General features: G+C 37.3%; 1 protein-coding gene across 10 annotated transcripts in view; it reads right to left on the bottom strand.

The window, feature by feature from the left end:
• Positions 1 to 17,417, bottom strand: part of LOC113063038 (ras-specific guanine nucleotide-releasing factor RalGPS2-like) — a 90,297-nt gene that overhangs the window by 42,209 nt on the left and 30,671 nt on the right. For 9 of the 10 annotated variants that reach the window (XM_026233176.1, XM_026233173.1, XM_026233178.1 and 6 more), the window contains exons 5-8: positions 14,348 to 14,398; positions 6,133 to 6,216; positions 2,722 to 2,811; positions 2,546 to 2,638 (exon numbers count right to left, since the gene is read on the bottom strand). In XM_026233176.1, the coding sequence (XP_026088961.1) occupies positions 2,546 to 2,638; positions 2,722 to 2,811; positions 6,133 to 6,216; positions 14,348 to 14,398 (318 nt within the window). The remainder of the gene's footprint in view (positions 1 to 2,545; positions 2,639 to 2,721; positions 2,812 to 6,132; positions 6,217 to 14,347; positions 14,399 to 17,417) is intronic. The other variant, XM_026233180.1, reaches the window with a different exon arrangement.

Raw genomic sequence — 17,417 nt, 5'->3', positions numbered from 1 at the left:
GTCAGCATCTGTGACATGCAGAAGTGCAGCAACCCCTGCACAATAACATTCAGACATCCATCAACATTTTTTATATGTTTTATTGAGTCAGCATGTGTTTCTAGACAGACAAACCTTTAATAAATCAGGCTCTAAATCATCTAAATGGACTCGGCTGTAAACAATCCAGGCTCTAACAACAGATCTCAAGAGCTCTGATTTTTAGCGTCTGTGCTCAGCATCTCTATCATTCACAGTTAATGTGATTTTGGTTTATTTTCCATACATCAACCATTTGGCAGAGCAATCGTGAACATAATCACATTTGGGACGGTGTAAAATATCTCCGCCTGAGCAAAACAAGAGAAGGAAAAAAATGGAAAACTAATATTTAGTTTAATTATGTACTCAAAAGCGGTTGAAACAAAGGCAGCAAACAGAGATAAGATTAAATAAGAGCTCTGCAAACAAAGGAAAAGCTGATAGTGCTGAAATGAAATACAGAGTACAACACAGTAAAATCAAACAAATTAAAAACCACTTGATGTCGCGTCCGGTCTGTGTCCCCAGAATACTTTTAGCAGGAAGTTTGTAAATGGCTAACTATGACATTCGACTTAATACAAGTAAAGGCCCGTTTACACCAAGAACGATAACTATAAGGATAACTATATAGATAACGATATCAGTGTCCACACCAGCAAACAATCTTGTCTGTGTATTCTACGTGGACGCGCGTCTGCTGCTTTAAATTCTTGAGCTCATTACAGCAGGATTGATTCTGATTGGTTGGCAATGTTTTTATCGTTCATCAAAAAAAAAAATCGTTCTGAAAGTGATTCCAACGATATCGTTTCTCTGTGCCTTTATCGTTATAGTTGTGGTGTGGACTTCGCTATTCTTTAATATTGAGAACGATTTTTAGAACGATATCTTTATCGTTATCTTTATAGTTATCGTGCTTGGTGTGAACGTGCCTTAACTCTGCAACTACATTTTAACTAATTCTAATTAGAGTATTAGAAGACTATTAGGTTAGGCCTTGGATTGGGCTATCAAAATAAAGATCTATCAAAATAATGTCTTTGGGCTCAAATTTCCTTCCACTGAAGATGTAAAATGTTTTATTAAATTACAAAAATGGCAAATAAAGGTAGGTTCAGAGCCCACTATATAGGATCCTGTTTGGTCGTGTCTGAGGAAAGCCGGCCTTGGAAAACACAGATTTGACAGAAAAAGCGGTGGAGAGGAATATTCCAGTTATGTAAAAGACAGAAAATGGTACACTAGAGACACAACCGAGGAGCAGGATGCTGTCTGTGATTGAAGACAAGACAATGTTTCCAAAGAAAAGACAGATACACCAGGCTGCTGGATAGCATGATCCTTAGACAAGTGTGCCACGGTAACCATAGTTCCTCTCAAAATACAAATAAATACTGTTTGCCCGTGCAAAGGTCACCGCCAAAGTGCGAGGATGTTGTTGGTGGCTTTCAAAGCATTGTTTTGTGGCTCCTAAAACGTTCAGGATTGCATATGTGTTGCTAGGGTTTTGTGGGTGGTTGTTCTGAGTGTTTTTTGTGAATTCTGTCCTGGCCCAAGAGAGCAAAACTAAAACTAATATAAACAAACACTGAAAAAGAGGCACGCTTGGCGATTTTGAAGTTGATTTTACAGTAGCAACAATAAAAGGCAGTATTTTTTATGTATTTTACAAAGGAAACCTGGAGTTGTTAATGCTAATAAATGTCACCAATTGAAGTGCAGCACACTCGTCTACATATGAGCATGATTTGTGAGCAAACACGTTCTGAAGTTACGTAAAGCCAGGTGAACAGGTGTCTGTTTTATGATAGTTGCCCTGTTTTAGAGTAGAAACGCACGAGTGTTTGTGGAAACCCTGGTATTAGCTTTAGGTTTAGTGCAGTCTCTTGGTCTTTAAAGAAAGCGAGCTGGTTCGTTTATAAGGATGTCATTAACACAAGTTTTCCATCATTAGAAAGAAAGTAAACCTTCACTCAAGCACCATCATTTTATGCTAGTTTAGTCAATTATAGGGGCACAAAAATCGCTACCACTGTTGAGTGAATTCAAATTGAGGGTATCACGTATCATGGGAACTGAAATGCATGCTTTAATTCCAGTAAAGACTGAAAGGGGAAAAAAACTAAACAGTGTGTCCTTGTTGTTCATCAATCAAAATATTGGAAAGAAACAGCTCAAGGTTTCATAGTGATTCATTTGTTTGCAGCTTCCAGCCCGCATCAGGAACTAACTGAGAGTGTGTCGGAGGCATGGATAATTTCACAACCTATAAACACACATGAAAACCAAGTCTAAAGAAGCCTGGACACGTGCAGGAGCTGGGGTGGACACACAAGGTGCTTTGAAACAATACAAAAAAAAAAAAAAAGAAAAGTAAATATTACAAATAAAATAAAATGTCTTGACGCCAGGCTCTGCTGGTGTAATTATTTTTTTAAAAACTATGCAAAAATATGGACAAAAAAAAAACAACAAAAAACTAATATATAAATGTTAATAAGGAGTGTATTAAATAACTCACAGCCCAGGTCTTGGTGAGCCTGAAGATGGGGGCGCTCTGTAAAGCAGATATTACTGCCATCACTGCATGGAGACTGTTCATGTCACACAGTTTCTGCAGGAAGACAGAAAGAAGGTTAGCCACTAGGATAATCGCTTAAGGAGTACAAATGTGCTTTACTATGGAGTGTGTTTTACCTTTGCTGTTCTGATATAGAGGCTCAACACTTCTGCTCTGATCTTCAGAGTCTGAGCATGAAGAATCTCCCTCACCACCCAGAAACTCACCTAACATTGGACAAAACCAGAATCGATCAGACATTGACACCTGATCCATACTGCCATAGTCCACATATTATTCAGCAGACTGCATTATAGTTCAACTTTAACATGTTTGGGAAATAAAAAAAGGACTAGATGGGAATAAAAACAAGAAAATAAAATAAGATGAGACAAGACAAGAAGACAACAAGAGATGAGAACTGAAGAAAAGAGAACGAGAGTAGGTGACAAGCATGGAAAAAGAAAAAAGAAGACAATTAAAGAACAAGAGACAGGGATAAAATCATATTACAAGAAACAAAACTGCAAGACCAGAGGCAAAATAAGGAGGGACAAGACAAAGAGACTAAGTGAGACAAGAAGAAACTGAGTAGAAGGAAGAAACTTGGAATTTGATGAGAGCGGAAGAAAAGAGACAAGAGCATAAAGGGTGAGGTGAGAAGAGAAGGTGGGATTAAAAAAAAGACAGAAGACAAGGTCAGATGAGTGGAGAATGAGAGGAACTGACATGAAAAGAGACGGCATGAGGAGAACATGCAGAGAAGAGACCAGAAGAAAGAAGAAGAGGACAAGAGGGGATGAGACTGACAACTGAAACAAGTGACAACCAAGAATAGAAGAGACAAGAACTTAATAAAAGAACACAAGACGAAAAGAGAGTCAGCGGAAATGAGATGAGAAGAGACCAGACAAGAGAAGAGAAAAGGGAAGACAAGGCCCTGAGCTGCAAGATGAGAAAACAAAAACAAAAGAAGGAGAGAATCTGAGAGGACAAGAGACAACACCAGAACATGTGCAGAAGAGAAAGAGAGAAGACATGAGACGGGAAACTGGAAGAGAAGCAGCGAGACGAGAAGAAGCTTGAGAAGAACTGACATAAGAAGACTAATAAAGAAAAGAGGAGTAGAGCTAATGAAGATTGAGACAAGACGAGAAGAGAAAAGACAAAAAGAGAACAAGACAAGAAGGAATGAGACAATAAGAGAATGGACTAAGAGGAGATAAGAAGAAAAGACAAGAGGGTGAGAAGAATAAGAAGGGAAAGAGACTAAATAAGACATGACCAGAATTAAACGAAGTGAAGAAAAGAGAACGAGAGGAGATGAGAAAAACATTGTATTTTAAGCTCCAGACGTTATGCAGCTGTGGACATGTAGTGTTGAAACCTCACTCTTCCTCTCTTCCTCTCTTCCCTGCTTCATCTCCTCCAGCCCCTGCCAACCTCAGCCCCCCATTTCCATTTCTCCTGTTGATTTTCCAAACTCTTCTTTTCCGCTATACCTCCCTCTCCATTCCTACCCACATGTCCCATAGTGGGACACACACACACACAGTGAGGTCGTTGTTTCACCCTCTCCCCTACTGTGTGTTCCCGTGTGTTGTTGTGAGACTGGATTACAGAACCTCTGGATAAAGCTGGAACGTCTCAAACCAGTGCAAAGGATGTAATGACTAATGAAGAGAAAAGGCAAATGGTCCTGCAGACATTTATACTCAAACACAAATACACCGCGCAAAAACCTGCTGTATAACACACACACACACACATTAAACACAAAGAGGAAATAGATTTTTTTGAGCCTGATTTTGAGCCTCTAGTCATGCAGAACGTTTCCACACATACTCCATTAGAGAATATTTCAGCTCTGCGCTCCTTTTATTTCATCTAAGTCAAGGAAAACAACTAAAAAAAAAAATCAAAAGAACAAACTGAAGAAGAGGGAACGACTGAAACAAAAAAACATCACACACACCACAGACCTTATGCAAATATCCCTCAGTAAAAGATACGCTTATGTGCCTAATTTTTAACATCTGTCAGTGGGTAATCTGTAGGGTCTGTCTGTATGCGTGTGTTTGCATAAGTGTGATTTTATACCCGAGTCTGCTTCCATTGTGTACATGAGAGTAAATGTAATGAATACGCTTCATATCTGTGCAAGACAGGCCAATTCATTGGCTCAAAATGTTTATGTGAGTCTTTGAATTGGGGAGTTTAAAGGTCTAGCCAGAGAGAGAGAGAGAGACATATAGTTTAGCTGTTAGGTGACATTAGGTTCCAATCCTTTTATAACGTTTTGTTCCCGACTCTCCAGGCATCATCCTTCAGAAAGTACATTTGTGCTGGCAGGCGAGAGCATGCGGGTTTGCTGAACAGCCGTTTTCAGGATGTACATTAAGAAAAGTTTCCACAGAACACAACACAAATTCCTGACTGCTATTCTCATTTTTGTTACAGAGAGCTAGCCATATTATCAGGGGAGAAAGTCTGTCTGTGAAGGTGTGTTTCAGTCTTATAGGGTGCAAAAACAACTTCTGCATTGAATAGAAGCTTTTATCAACTAGTATTCCCTTCTGTTTACACACTATCAGCGTCTGCCAATTATGAAGCAACGATTGCACACAGAAACATGTACACACTCAGCAGGGGCCACATATTTCTTTAAAAGCCAACTGGATCAAGCCAACATCTTTGCTCAGGCCTCAGTGGAGCGATAAGCTTTTCAAACATCCTCATTACCTGCTCACTAGTTTGGTTTCCCACTTGTCTCATTGACCTGGAGTGAACGTAACATACAATCACAGATTGTGCATAGAGTCCAAATTCTGTTAACAAGAACTTTGATGGTGACATCATTTTCCAACCTAGCCAATCCAAGGCAATAAAGCCAAGAGATTTAGGCCAGAAACATACTCATACTCGAGAGGCCTCCACCCTTCGTGACCCAAACATTTACCTGCACCAATGCTTTTCTACACTTTGATGGCCAATCATTAACACAAACCGCTCAGAAACCTCATTTTCTGCTTTTTAAGATTTGACTTTTTAAAAAACCAAACCAACTGTCAAAATGCATGTGCAATGCACTGATTATAATGTTTGAAAATGTTATGTGCAAATTATGTTTCTCCATTTTAGCTTTTTTTTTATAGAAAAATGTTTGAATGGTAGATCATATATGTTTTTGGTTTGATTTTAATTCTAACATTTAATTTAGCTTTTATTTAGCAAAATAACATCTACATGACCTGTAGATTTTTTCCTAATATTTTAAAATCCCTTTATTTCCAAAGAATTACACGTTTCTTAAATCTTTGTTGTTACTGTTTGTTCAAATTTGTGTTGTTTTATAAGTTGCTGTCATCATGATTTTTTTTTTTACTTGCCAACAATATGACCACCATGCCCCTGACACGCCACTGACACTTGACAAAGTGCTTTATTCCTTAGTTAATTTTAGATTAATTTTAAGCAAGTCTATAATTAATCAATCACTGTCTGTATCCAAGTAATGGGGCAACAGTAAAAAAGTGTCTACAGTTTACCTGGTTAAAGCGTCGTGTGAAGGCCACAGCGTTGGGAGCTGAACTGTGTTTCTCCTTCTTGTTCCAGCCACAACTAGAGAGTTCCTGTAAAAACAACAAGAAAACAAAAAAATAGTCATGTAAAAAAACTAAACTAAAAAAATCCACAGTCCAGTTGGTTTGAGACTGGGAAACTGGACAGAAACAAATCAAGTCAACCAAGCACAGCAGGAGGTGGATGATGGTCTACAATGCCAAAAAAAAACAAAAAACAAATCAACTCAGGACACCTGAAATACGGTGAGCATCACTCATGAGCAGTGACCCTAGAAAACATCATTAATGGGGCATCTGATAGCAAAAGATTGAATCAAGCTTTGTACACTTGATTTTGCATCCAAAACCAGAAGTCATCTCAGACTCCGATGTCCGTCATCTGAAAACTGTGCTGGTCCTCTGTCTCGCTCACATGGCGTGACTGATTGACTGAACAATAATGGAAAAGCTTTTGAAATAATATTTAACAATGTGTATTTGGCATCAATCTGAAGTGCTACATTTCCAAAACACGAACATGACAACTCAACTCTACGTGTTCTGTCTTCTAAGAAACGTCTAAGGGTAAAGTCGTCGTGACAGTCTCATATACGACATATCGGCCACGCTTGGAGATTGACATTTGGAAACTCCTGACCATAATCATGCAACCGTGCATTACACAATTACACCACACGCTCAGACATTTTCCAGTAGAGAATCGGTTACAAACGAGCTGTTAGCACCATTAAATTGCAAAAACAAACTCTGATATGCATTCAACCACAGAGAGAGATTTAATTCCTGTCAGTTGTGAGAAGAAAAGCACAGAAAAGCTTCTATGATAGGACTTCCAGAACAATGAAGTTAACAATCAAACATATTCATCACGATTGTTCAATGGGAATGTACCTAAACCCGGCACCAACGCAAGCGCAATCTCTCATGGGGTCACACTGGCAAACAGTGACTTAATGAGTCAGCAGCTTAGCAACACACACAAACACAGATGTGGATATCCGAGCCAACACACACAGAGCTAAGTGTGCTTTCTGCATTGTGTCTCCAGCACCAACAACCACCAAGATGTGCAGATGAAATCACTTCTGCTGAATCAGATTCTCCATGTGTAACAAATCTGAGCCCCCAAGTGTAAGGTTCAGCATCTGTGATAAGGAAAATCACCTACTGAGATATAGTGAAACCAATTGCTACCCACTCTGAGAACAAATTAAAAGGTTAAAGGCAGATTCCCGTTCTTCTAAGATGTAAAGCATTTCTGAGACTAAGGTAGAAGTGACCTGAACAATGACTTTAAACATTCAATTGAATGCTCCAAAGGGTAGCTGCTTAAGTTATATTTGGACTTGTTACCAAAAAGATGCAGGCTGGAAACCCTAAAGAAGGATCTCATCCAGAAATTACACTGTCCATGTGTTATCTAAATCTTATCGTACACTAAAATGTCAAGAACTGCCTCAGTCTAATCGGCTGGATTTACGAAAACATGCATTTTCTGCTTTGTTTGAGTCATCGCATTTTACAATGACTTATTTCTAGAGTAAATAAATAACTGTGGTTGATTAGTCAGACGGTCTCTTCCTGTCTCATTGGGAGTTTTTTTTTTTTTTTCAAGAAAAAGGTGCAAAGTAGATAAGTCGAAAGTGCTCAAAACAAAAAAACATGAATCCAAACCAAAAACACATGCAAAAACAAAACACAAGACACCAAAAGTAAAACACAAAACAAAACAAAAACCAAACATAAATAAAACGAGACAAAACAAAACAACATACAAATCGCAAAACAAACAAAAATAACAAAAACAAACAAAAAAAGGACCCACACCAAAATATAAGACAAAACACTAAAACAAATCAAATTCTAAACAAACATTTTGCCACGGCGAGCATCCGTGGGCTTAGGTCAAATACTGTCGGTCTTATTTTGGCAGCGACAGATTGAATAATGTACAAAGCAATGAACCCAGGGAAACTCATGGAGGAAATAAGGTAAGCTAAAAGAAAAGTAGTTTGATGGGAATTATATATATATATCTCCTCTGTGATTCTCAGTTTTATAGATTTCAAACATTCAAACAAAAACAGGAGGGAGAAAGTCAGTTCTGTTCACAGGGAGCACTGTTATTGCACAAAAGTCTTTAAAGCAGTGGGGAGTCAATAAAAAGGGGATCATAGCTGTGTTTTATGTTCCCCATCTTTAATGTTTTATAAAAAGGCATTTACTGTATCTAAAATGCAACATAATTCTAAGATGTAGCAGATCTGATGTATCTATGTGAGTGCAGTTGCACAGATGCTCACTAATACCCACCAGGACAACCTGTCATGCCTTGAAAACAACTCAGTTAGCAACTTTATAGCTGTAAGGACTTAAATGCATATTCAACCCAATTTAAACAATGAAACAAGGCTGTTCTAATACCATTTCAGGAGGTATTCATTTAACACGCTGGGAATCATGAATTATATAATGGGAGATGAACAGTAATGGAACAAATGCTTGGCAGGGATGCCAATGAATAACTCTATGTCAAACACTGGCCTCGTGTCGGATTCCTTATATGACATTCAGTCACTTTACATTAGCTGAACCTTAATATCATCACCTGGTCTGGAAACCTGGAGCTCACCCATAACCACAACTCAAAGTCAGACATAAACAGGGGAGCTGGAAATCAAAGAAAGAATTTCAGTTGACAAGGATGTGGACGTCTCCAGCCAGTACAATATGGACTTTAAAAATACATACATTTAATACTAATGTCACAGAATGGGTGGGCAATTAATGCCACCAGGGCTAAAATCCAACCATTTTTAATAATTTTAGTTACCATCTGACAATAATACTAAAAGATTTTTGGGATGGTTTACTAGATTTTTTGTGAGTGGTCCAAACAAACCCAAACCCAACTAAAGCAAAGTGAACTCCCAATAGCCCATCTCAATTACCTCCAGAGGTTCTCAGATTTTGACTCACTGCATTAAAGTTTGCGGAGGGAAAAGTTATTTTGTGTTCCTCATAAAACCTAACAGCATACAGGATAGTGAAGACCTAGAGATATAAATAATGATAGAATTTATTGTGGAATAGACTGTTTCTTTGAAAAAGTTAACTGCCACCACAAATTCTACAAGCTCAAGCCAGGTAACTAGTAAGAACATAAGTTGCACATCTAGAAAATCAAACCGAAACACTGAAACAGACCCTCACCTGAAGATTATAAATTTAAAATAGAACACTTTTCCTAGAAACTGTGTTCTAGTGATTCTCTCTCTCGCCTGTAAAAGAGTTTTGCTTTAAAACCAAATAAAAGAGAACGAGAACATGCCATATGTACCATGCGTTAATCTCAACTGCTCTACAGAGCTTGGATCAGACAGCATCCTGCCAAGCTAATGCTACTACACAAATGTGTTCAAAATGGGCGAAGATGAGGAACTTCACTGGGGAAAACATCTTGGGGCCAAATTCTCTAATATATATGTAAATAAATTTACCATGACATCTACATTTTAGATACCAGTGAAATTTCACAAATCTCAATAATCAGCACAATACTAGGGTAATTCAGAAAAGCAAAAAAAAATTAAAAAGTGTTAATCGTTGGCAGCCATAATCACGATCAAAACTTTATTCCCATTAATTGCACAACTCTAGTTTAACCAGGCGCTAAATGCTCTGATATAGCACTCATTATTGAAAATAAAATAAAAATTCACACAAAAATTATATTTCTTCATCCAAACAGATTTTGAGAAATGTAGCATTCCATCACTTGTTCACCAGTGGATCCTCTGCAGTGAATGGGTGCCGTCAGAATGGGAGTCCAAACAGCTGATAAAAACATCACAATAATCCACACGACTCAATTAATGACTTACAGTATGAACATATCAATTAACTGTTGCATATTTTTCTCCTGATTCAGACAAGATTACTTTTTCAGTTGATTATTTTGATGTTTTTATCAGCTATTTGGACACTCATTCTGACGGCACCCATTCACTGCAGAGGATCCATTGGTGAGCAATACTGCTACATTTCTCCAAATGTGTGAGTACATTTTCAGCAAATTTTAAGCTAATTAGACCCATTATAAAAATACATAAAAAAGAATATTACTAATAGTAAAAAAAAAGTGTCTTAGCAGAAATGTATATGAAACCGTGCAGCATATAAAGGACAACTATCCATTTCTTGTAATGTGAAAACCTTATGGTTTTCAGGATTGCTGGGCCTTGACCATGTTTTCTGCATTTCCTTTATAGCAGAACATGAAGACAGAGTGCTGGTTCTAACATAATCTCTCATGTTATGCATCATATCCATGTGTCGGGCTAGATGCCATGTGATCTGTGCAGCTAGTTTATAATTGGCACACGTGTGTCTGCAGTGGTCTTTTCCGAGACCCTAATAGCATGCTTCACGATAGTATGTGTGCAACAGTTTGCTCCGTTGCAGAAAAAACTGAACGACAACGTGCATCATAGCCATGAAAGCCAGAGAAAGCCACTGGCTCCTCTGTTAACGCTTACAGACACATTACAGCGCAACTAACAAGGACACTTTTACAATTGAACACACAGATGCACCATTCATGTGGCTCTGTGCAACAAATTGATTAAAGATGCTGATCTATTATCCTCCAAAGCCAATGAAAGCGTCTCCAGAGGCAATCCTAGAAGAGAAAACCAAAGGTTATCAAAGGCTGAATTAAAATCAGCATCTCTACCACATAAAAGTTTACTCATGCACCCTCATTCCAAACCAAACCCATGTGACTATTTCAGCGGAAAACAACAAGGACAAGGTGTCCAAGCTGCTCTTTTTCATGGAATAAAGGCCAAAAATGACAAAAACCTCTATAAGATACTGAATTTTCTTTGACTTCTTTCAGGATTTCACAGGTGTGAAAATCTGATGTTCTTAATTAGAAATCTTGGCAACTATTGGCAAACATTTGGTATTTTTGCACACCGATGGTGAAGATTCTACTGAATAACAGAAGACCACTTCTGCTTCTTTATCGCTCACTCTTACACGCACTTCACTTCAGTTCAGCAGAGCTCGAAATCACTCCTGCTTCTACTGCCTCATAGACAACTACAGACAACACACTCACGGTCACAAAACCACACAGACAACAGAAAACTCCATGAACTGCTGTCGACCCTTCTGTTACGATGAGTTTAACAACCTCTCCTGGAACACAAGCTGCTTTAATACAGCCGCTTCATCCAAACATATTTAGCAACCTTTGCAGAGTTGATAAAAACCGCCATTAATAAAAGCAAACTAATAATAAAGTAGAAAAACAGCCAGGTCTGTCAGCTCACTGATATGACTGCATTATTCCACTCAAATCAAACCAAGCTCTTCATTCACCCAGGGCACTGTGGGTCACAGCGTGCTTATAAGTGTCTGTAAAAAAGGGTAATGGGGTGGTACAGAGAACAGAGCAGAGATGTTTGCATGCATAAGCTGGAAAAAGTTACGTAATTTTATGCATCCCTCTAAAAGACATTTCATGAAGTTTTATTGTTTTAACGCATGTCCAAAAGCCTCTGGTCTGCATTACAGCCAGGAGCTCATATTGCTGCCATACAGCATCATAGACTGGTCTTCTGTACACTGTACATTATTAGTGTGAACATCTTACAGAGGCACACTTTTGACTACAGCCAGAAAACTTTTAAGAACACCCAACCGTCACCAGAACAATATATTTTGTGTCATAATAAGAATATCTCTACGCTACCTTCTGTCCTAACACTTTACAATGTGTAATATCAGAAACAACAGTGCATGATGAAGCAGTAGTCTGACATTCACATTCATATGTCACCCTTTGCGTTTTACTCTCATGTTACACAACAACAAAAATGGATGTGCTGCTAGATTCAGAGAAAGTGCAAATAATCCTTCAACAAATCCCTTCTCCAGAACAGCCAGATGCACACAAAACGAGACCGAAAGCCAGATCGGATCCAGAAGACCCTTCATCTATACACATCATTTGTCGACTGCTACGCATGTTGGCTAAATCAATCCCAGACATTTTGAAAGTCGAGGTTAGTTCTGTATTGTCTTCCAGAGAGCCAGACCCTCATTTTTCCGACCAGCCGTTTCACCCTTTCCTCTCCAAGAAAGCATCCAAAAAACTGCTGCCAAGAAACTCCGCTGCATAATCAATCAAACCATTCAACGACAGAAAACGGTAGACCTAATCACACAATTTACTGTAATTACCACAAATAATGACTAAAACATCTAAGCCAGACACAATCATTTTGCACAAATGCATTAAATAAATCACATAACATTTAGTTCCCCCTCAGTCGTCTCTTATAGAGTCAGAAATAAAAAGCCCCAAACGCTACATTAGTATTCAATGTGTGGTAGCCTCATCAAATGCTTTATAAATCACAGTCTGTGTGGCTGAAAGCCCAACCTCACAGACGGTGGATAAAACATGCCTGCGCTAATAAATCATTCAGAGAGCAGAGAGAGAGAGAGAGAGAGAGAGGGAGGACAACATGGAGGCAGTGAGTGGAGACCGAGGCCCAGGTGTCAATAAGCAAAATAACCACAGTCGTTTATTTGGTACTCTATACAGCTGTGGCTTTCTTCTACAGACGTATTGCCTCTAAAGTTCGGTCGCCAGGTCTGAGATTTATCCCCTCACATGTGTAATATTCTTCACATTCAACAGGATAGTTCACCCAAATATGTCATCATTTACTCCTCATCATTTTAGTAAGATAGTTTGTAGAATGTTGATAATCAAACCTCTTTGGTCTGCTTTATTTTGCATTAAAAAAAAAAACACATAACACAAAAAGCAAAACACAAAACAAAACAAACAAATATTTTAAGTATCTTCTTTTATGTTCACAGAACAAAGTCATACATGTTTGATACATATGAGGGTGAGTAAATATGATGACTGTTTTTATTTTCGGGTAAACAATCTATTTATCCACCAAGGCAAACGTATTTGAAGCAAAATTATTATAAGATAATAGAATTATATTTTTGTGGCAGAAGCAATTTTTTTTTTAGGCTGAGGCCGACTCATCTTGAGTATAAAGGTGTCAGTGAAATAATGCTTCTGCCGTAATGAAATGTTAAGAAAAAAAATGATTTCAGTGTAAAACTTATCTGGTGTGCGTGTGTGTGCGTGTGTTTTACTCCGTCCAATGAAAGCTCCAGATGAAGGGCCTAAAGAACAGGAATATTTCACTGTGCTCTTACTGCCCTCTGCTGGGAAACAGCACTGACCACACATAAACCAGGTCTAAAGATATTTTGTCACCAGAGGCTGGTTTCACCAAATTAAACACACTGTGTATGGGTGACCATGTGAATATGACCTCTCAGTCAGAGACAGCGCTGTGAGTCAGTCACACGGGAATCACACAAAGCATCTAAACTGGTTTAACCAAAGAAACCCAAACTTCATAAAATCCTGACCAAAATAAACATTCTGCACTAAAAGAGAGAGAAAAAAGGGTTTTTTTCCATGATTTTGTCCATCGGGAATTGACTAATTGTAGGAGAGCAAATGTATTTAGAAATAAATAAATTAGTGCTGGGAAACGATTAATTGCGAATAATCGCATCCAAAATAAACGTTTTTGTTTACATAATTGATGTGTGTGTACTGTGCATATTTATCATGTATATATAAATACACACATGCATGTTTTTAAGGAAAAAACAGTATATTATGTTTATATATTAAACATTTATATATAATATAAATTACATAAATATAAATATATATAATAATATTTTCAAAAAATATACCATATGTGTGTGTGTATTTATATATTCCTAAAAAATATACACAGTACACACACATATACCATATAAACAAAAACTTTTATTTTGGACATGATCATTCGGGATTAATTGTTGCCCAGCACTAAAATAAATAATACAATTAAAATATACATATCATACATGGCCTTTTCAATGTTTTTATATACACACACATGCATAAAAAACAACAACTCCTATACTATACATGCTATATATATATATATATATATATATATAATTTTTTTTTTTTATGTACAGCAAATTTTCTTTATTCCGCTGCAACTGGAAAGTGTAACATTTGGCCTGTGTACTGTATAAGTTAGCACAGTGCTATAATGAACAACAGACTTACCTCAGGTTGGATGGCTTTGAAGACCGGAGCATCCATGAGAGTGATCTGACCCTGCAGGACAGCACAGATGACAGATCAGCACACAAAACACAACTTCATCATTGTCACATGATGGAAGACACTATTGGCACTTATTCTGAATTTTTTAAGAGGAAATATCTCACTTAGGAATTTCTTTTGTACTGTTTTTTACTAGAGGTGCTGCAGAGGTCATCTTTGAGGTGAGCATTTAAAACAGGAGAGTTTCTGTATCTATGGGCTTATTTGAAACAAGACTCTTTGTCGACTTCACTATCCACCCTCACGTGAGAGCGTGTGAATGGTCTACACACTCGCTAACAGACACATGAATAATATATCACCTTTTGTCCACTGCTCAGATGTCATTCACAAGACATTTTCCACAGATGCGTGAATGTTGTACATGTGGGGTCACCGCGGAGAGTATGAGTGTGCATAAATAAAACACACTTCAGCACAGACTTGAGACTGAGACTGGGATGGTGTACTGTATATAGGTTAATGGATTGGGCCATAAATAAATAAAGTGCAGAAAGATACTCTGTAGCCCAGATAAAGACACTTACAGGCAGGCATGTGCTGAATCAGGTCAGCGCATTCAATCAGGCAAACAGAGAGCGTCCCCTGGTGACACTATATATAATTTTACACTGTTTCCACTTCTAATAGAAGCTTTTCTTGGCTTTGGGCATTTGCCTTTCATAGAAGCTCAGGTGTTTCATTATATAAAGCTGATAGTAACTAATGTACATCTGTGCCTTGTGTACATAAACTGACAGTCACCACTGATAAGCTACTGCTAAATACTGTAGAAACTTCATCTTCTGTAAAGCTGCTCAGCAACTGTTTATCGTAAAAAGCGCTATACAAATGAACTTGAATTGAATTGAACTGAATTAAAGCACGTATGAGTCATCAAGCAGCTGTGTATCTTTTCCTCAAGTTCAGAGGAGACTTTGGTTTGAAACACAGTCCTTGTATCAGCGGAGAGAAGAGATCTTGATAGCCCTGCTCAGATTCTAGTGTTTAATTTAAACCCTAGAGAGCGTCGCTGCCTGCACAACCGTCTGCCAAATAATCATTCATTATTACTCAAACTGTACTCAACTATTTACTACTCTCTCTCTCTGTCTGTGTGCTCATATCTCATGTGCTTTCCTAAGGTTTCTTTGGCTGCATTTACACCTGCTACCAGAGCCATTGCTACAAGTCACAAGAGACGGGAAGATTTTTGTCGAAGGTCACCCTCCTTCGTCTCTTATGTAGTTTCTATCATCAAGGACTTTACTGAGACCCTTCATCATATTGTTTGGGAGGCATTCAGTTAGGGCTGCACGGCAATCATAATTGTCGATTATTTCCTTGAAATTGTAATTTTTTATTAATTTGTATTAATTACAATATTACAATTTACATTGAATGATGTTTACACCATTGTTTGATACAACTGCATGAAGTATTTTTATATGAAAACAAACTGAAAACACTCTACCTGAAAAACCTTTAGTGCTTCTCTATAGTATTAAGCCTCAAATGTCAAATGTACATCTTATTGGTTTCTTCTTTAAATGATAAAAAAGTAAAAATATGAATGGTATTACAATTTTATATTATAACTACAACAATGGAAAAACCCTTAAGATAAGATGTAGAATGAAAAAAGCTTATCTTAAGCGTGCAGAATAACTTAAGTGGACTCTGAACGATTAATTGCTGCTTTGAATGATTACGTAATTGTGGCATCCATAACTGTAATTGTGATTAGAAATTTTATTAATTGTGCAGCCCTAGATTCAGTGATTAGATCAAAAATCATATCTGGTGGTGTCTATTTGTGTTTGGACAACCTGAGGTGAATAATTTACCAAAAAAAAAAAAGAAAAAGAAAAGAAAATGGTGTCGTTATTAACTCTTCATCATGTCTTTTTAAACCAGTAAGTTGTTCAGGCGCCTGAGCAGTGAAGGACAAAAAAGAAAAACAGTTCTTCCACCTTCACTATGACTATATAATATATAATAATAATAACAATAATAGCATTATAAAAAATATTGTGGTAATATTGCACTGCAAAAAAATAATAATAATACTACTACTGTTATTACCATTTCTAATAATAATAATAATAATAATAATAATAATAATAAATATTATAATTATAAAAAAAAAATATTTTACTCATTTAAATTATTACATTTTACAAATCAGTAAATAAATATTAATTGGAAATAATATCACTGTATTGTAAAATAAATGTTATTTATTCATAATAACAAATACAAATTATTATTGTTATTATTATCATTATTACTTATTTTACAGCACAATAGTACAAACCGGATTCAAAAAAGTTAGGACACTTACAAATTGTGAATAAAAATAGAATGCAATGATGTGGAAGTTTAAAATTTCAATATTTTATTCAGAATACAACATAGATGACACATATAATGTTTAACTGGAAAATGTATAATTTTAAGGGAAAAATAAGTTTCATGGCATCAACACATCTCAAAAAAGTTGGAACAAGGCCATGTTTACCACTGTGTGGCATCCCCTCTTCTTTTGTTAACAGTCTGCAAACGTCTGGGGACTGAGGAGACAAGTTGTTCAAGTTCAGGAGTAGGAATGTTGTCCCATCCTTGTGTGATACAGGCTTCTCAAGTTGCTCAACTGTCTTAGGTCTTCTTTGTCACATCTTGCACTTTATGATTCGCCAAATGTTTTCTTTTGGTGAAAGATCTGGACTGCAGGTTGGCCATTTCACTAAACGGATCCTTCTTCTATGCAGTAATGATGTTGTAATTGATGCAGTCTGTGGTCTGGCATTGTCATGTTAGAAAATGCAAGGTCTTCCCCGAAAGAGATGACGTCTGGATGGGAGCATATGTTGTTCTAGAACTTGGATATACCTTTCAGCATTGATGGTGCCTTTCCAGATGTGTAAGCTCCCCATGCCACACACACTCATGCAACCCCATACCATCAGAGATGCAGGCTTCTGAACTGAGTGGTGACAACAACTTGGGTTGTCCTTGTCCTCTTTAGTCC

Source organism: Carassius auratus, chromosome 45 (genome assembly GCF_003368295.1).
Source record: "Carassius auratus strain Wakin chromosome 45, ASM336829v1, whole genome shotgun sequence".
Classification (NCBI taxonomy): Eukaryota; Metazoa; Chordata; class Actinopteri; order Cypriniformes; family Cyprinidae; genus Carassius; species Carassius auratus.
Note: the sequence above shows the minus strand (reverse complement) of the source record. Positions and strands in the feature narration are given on the sequence as shown.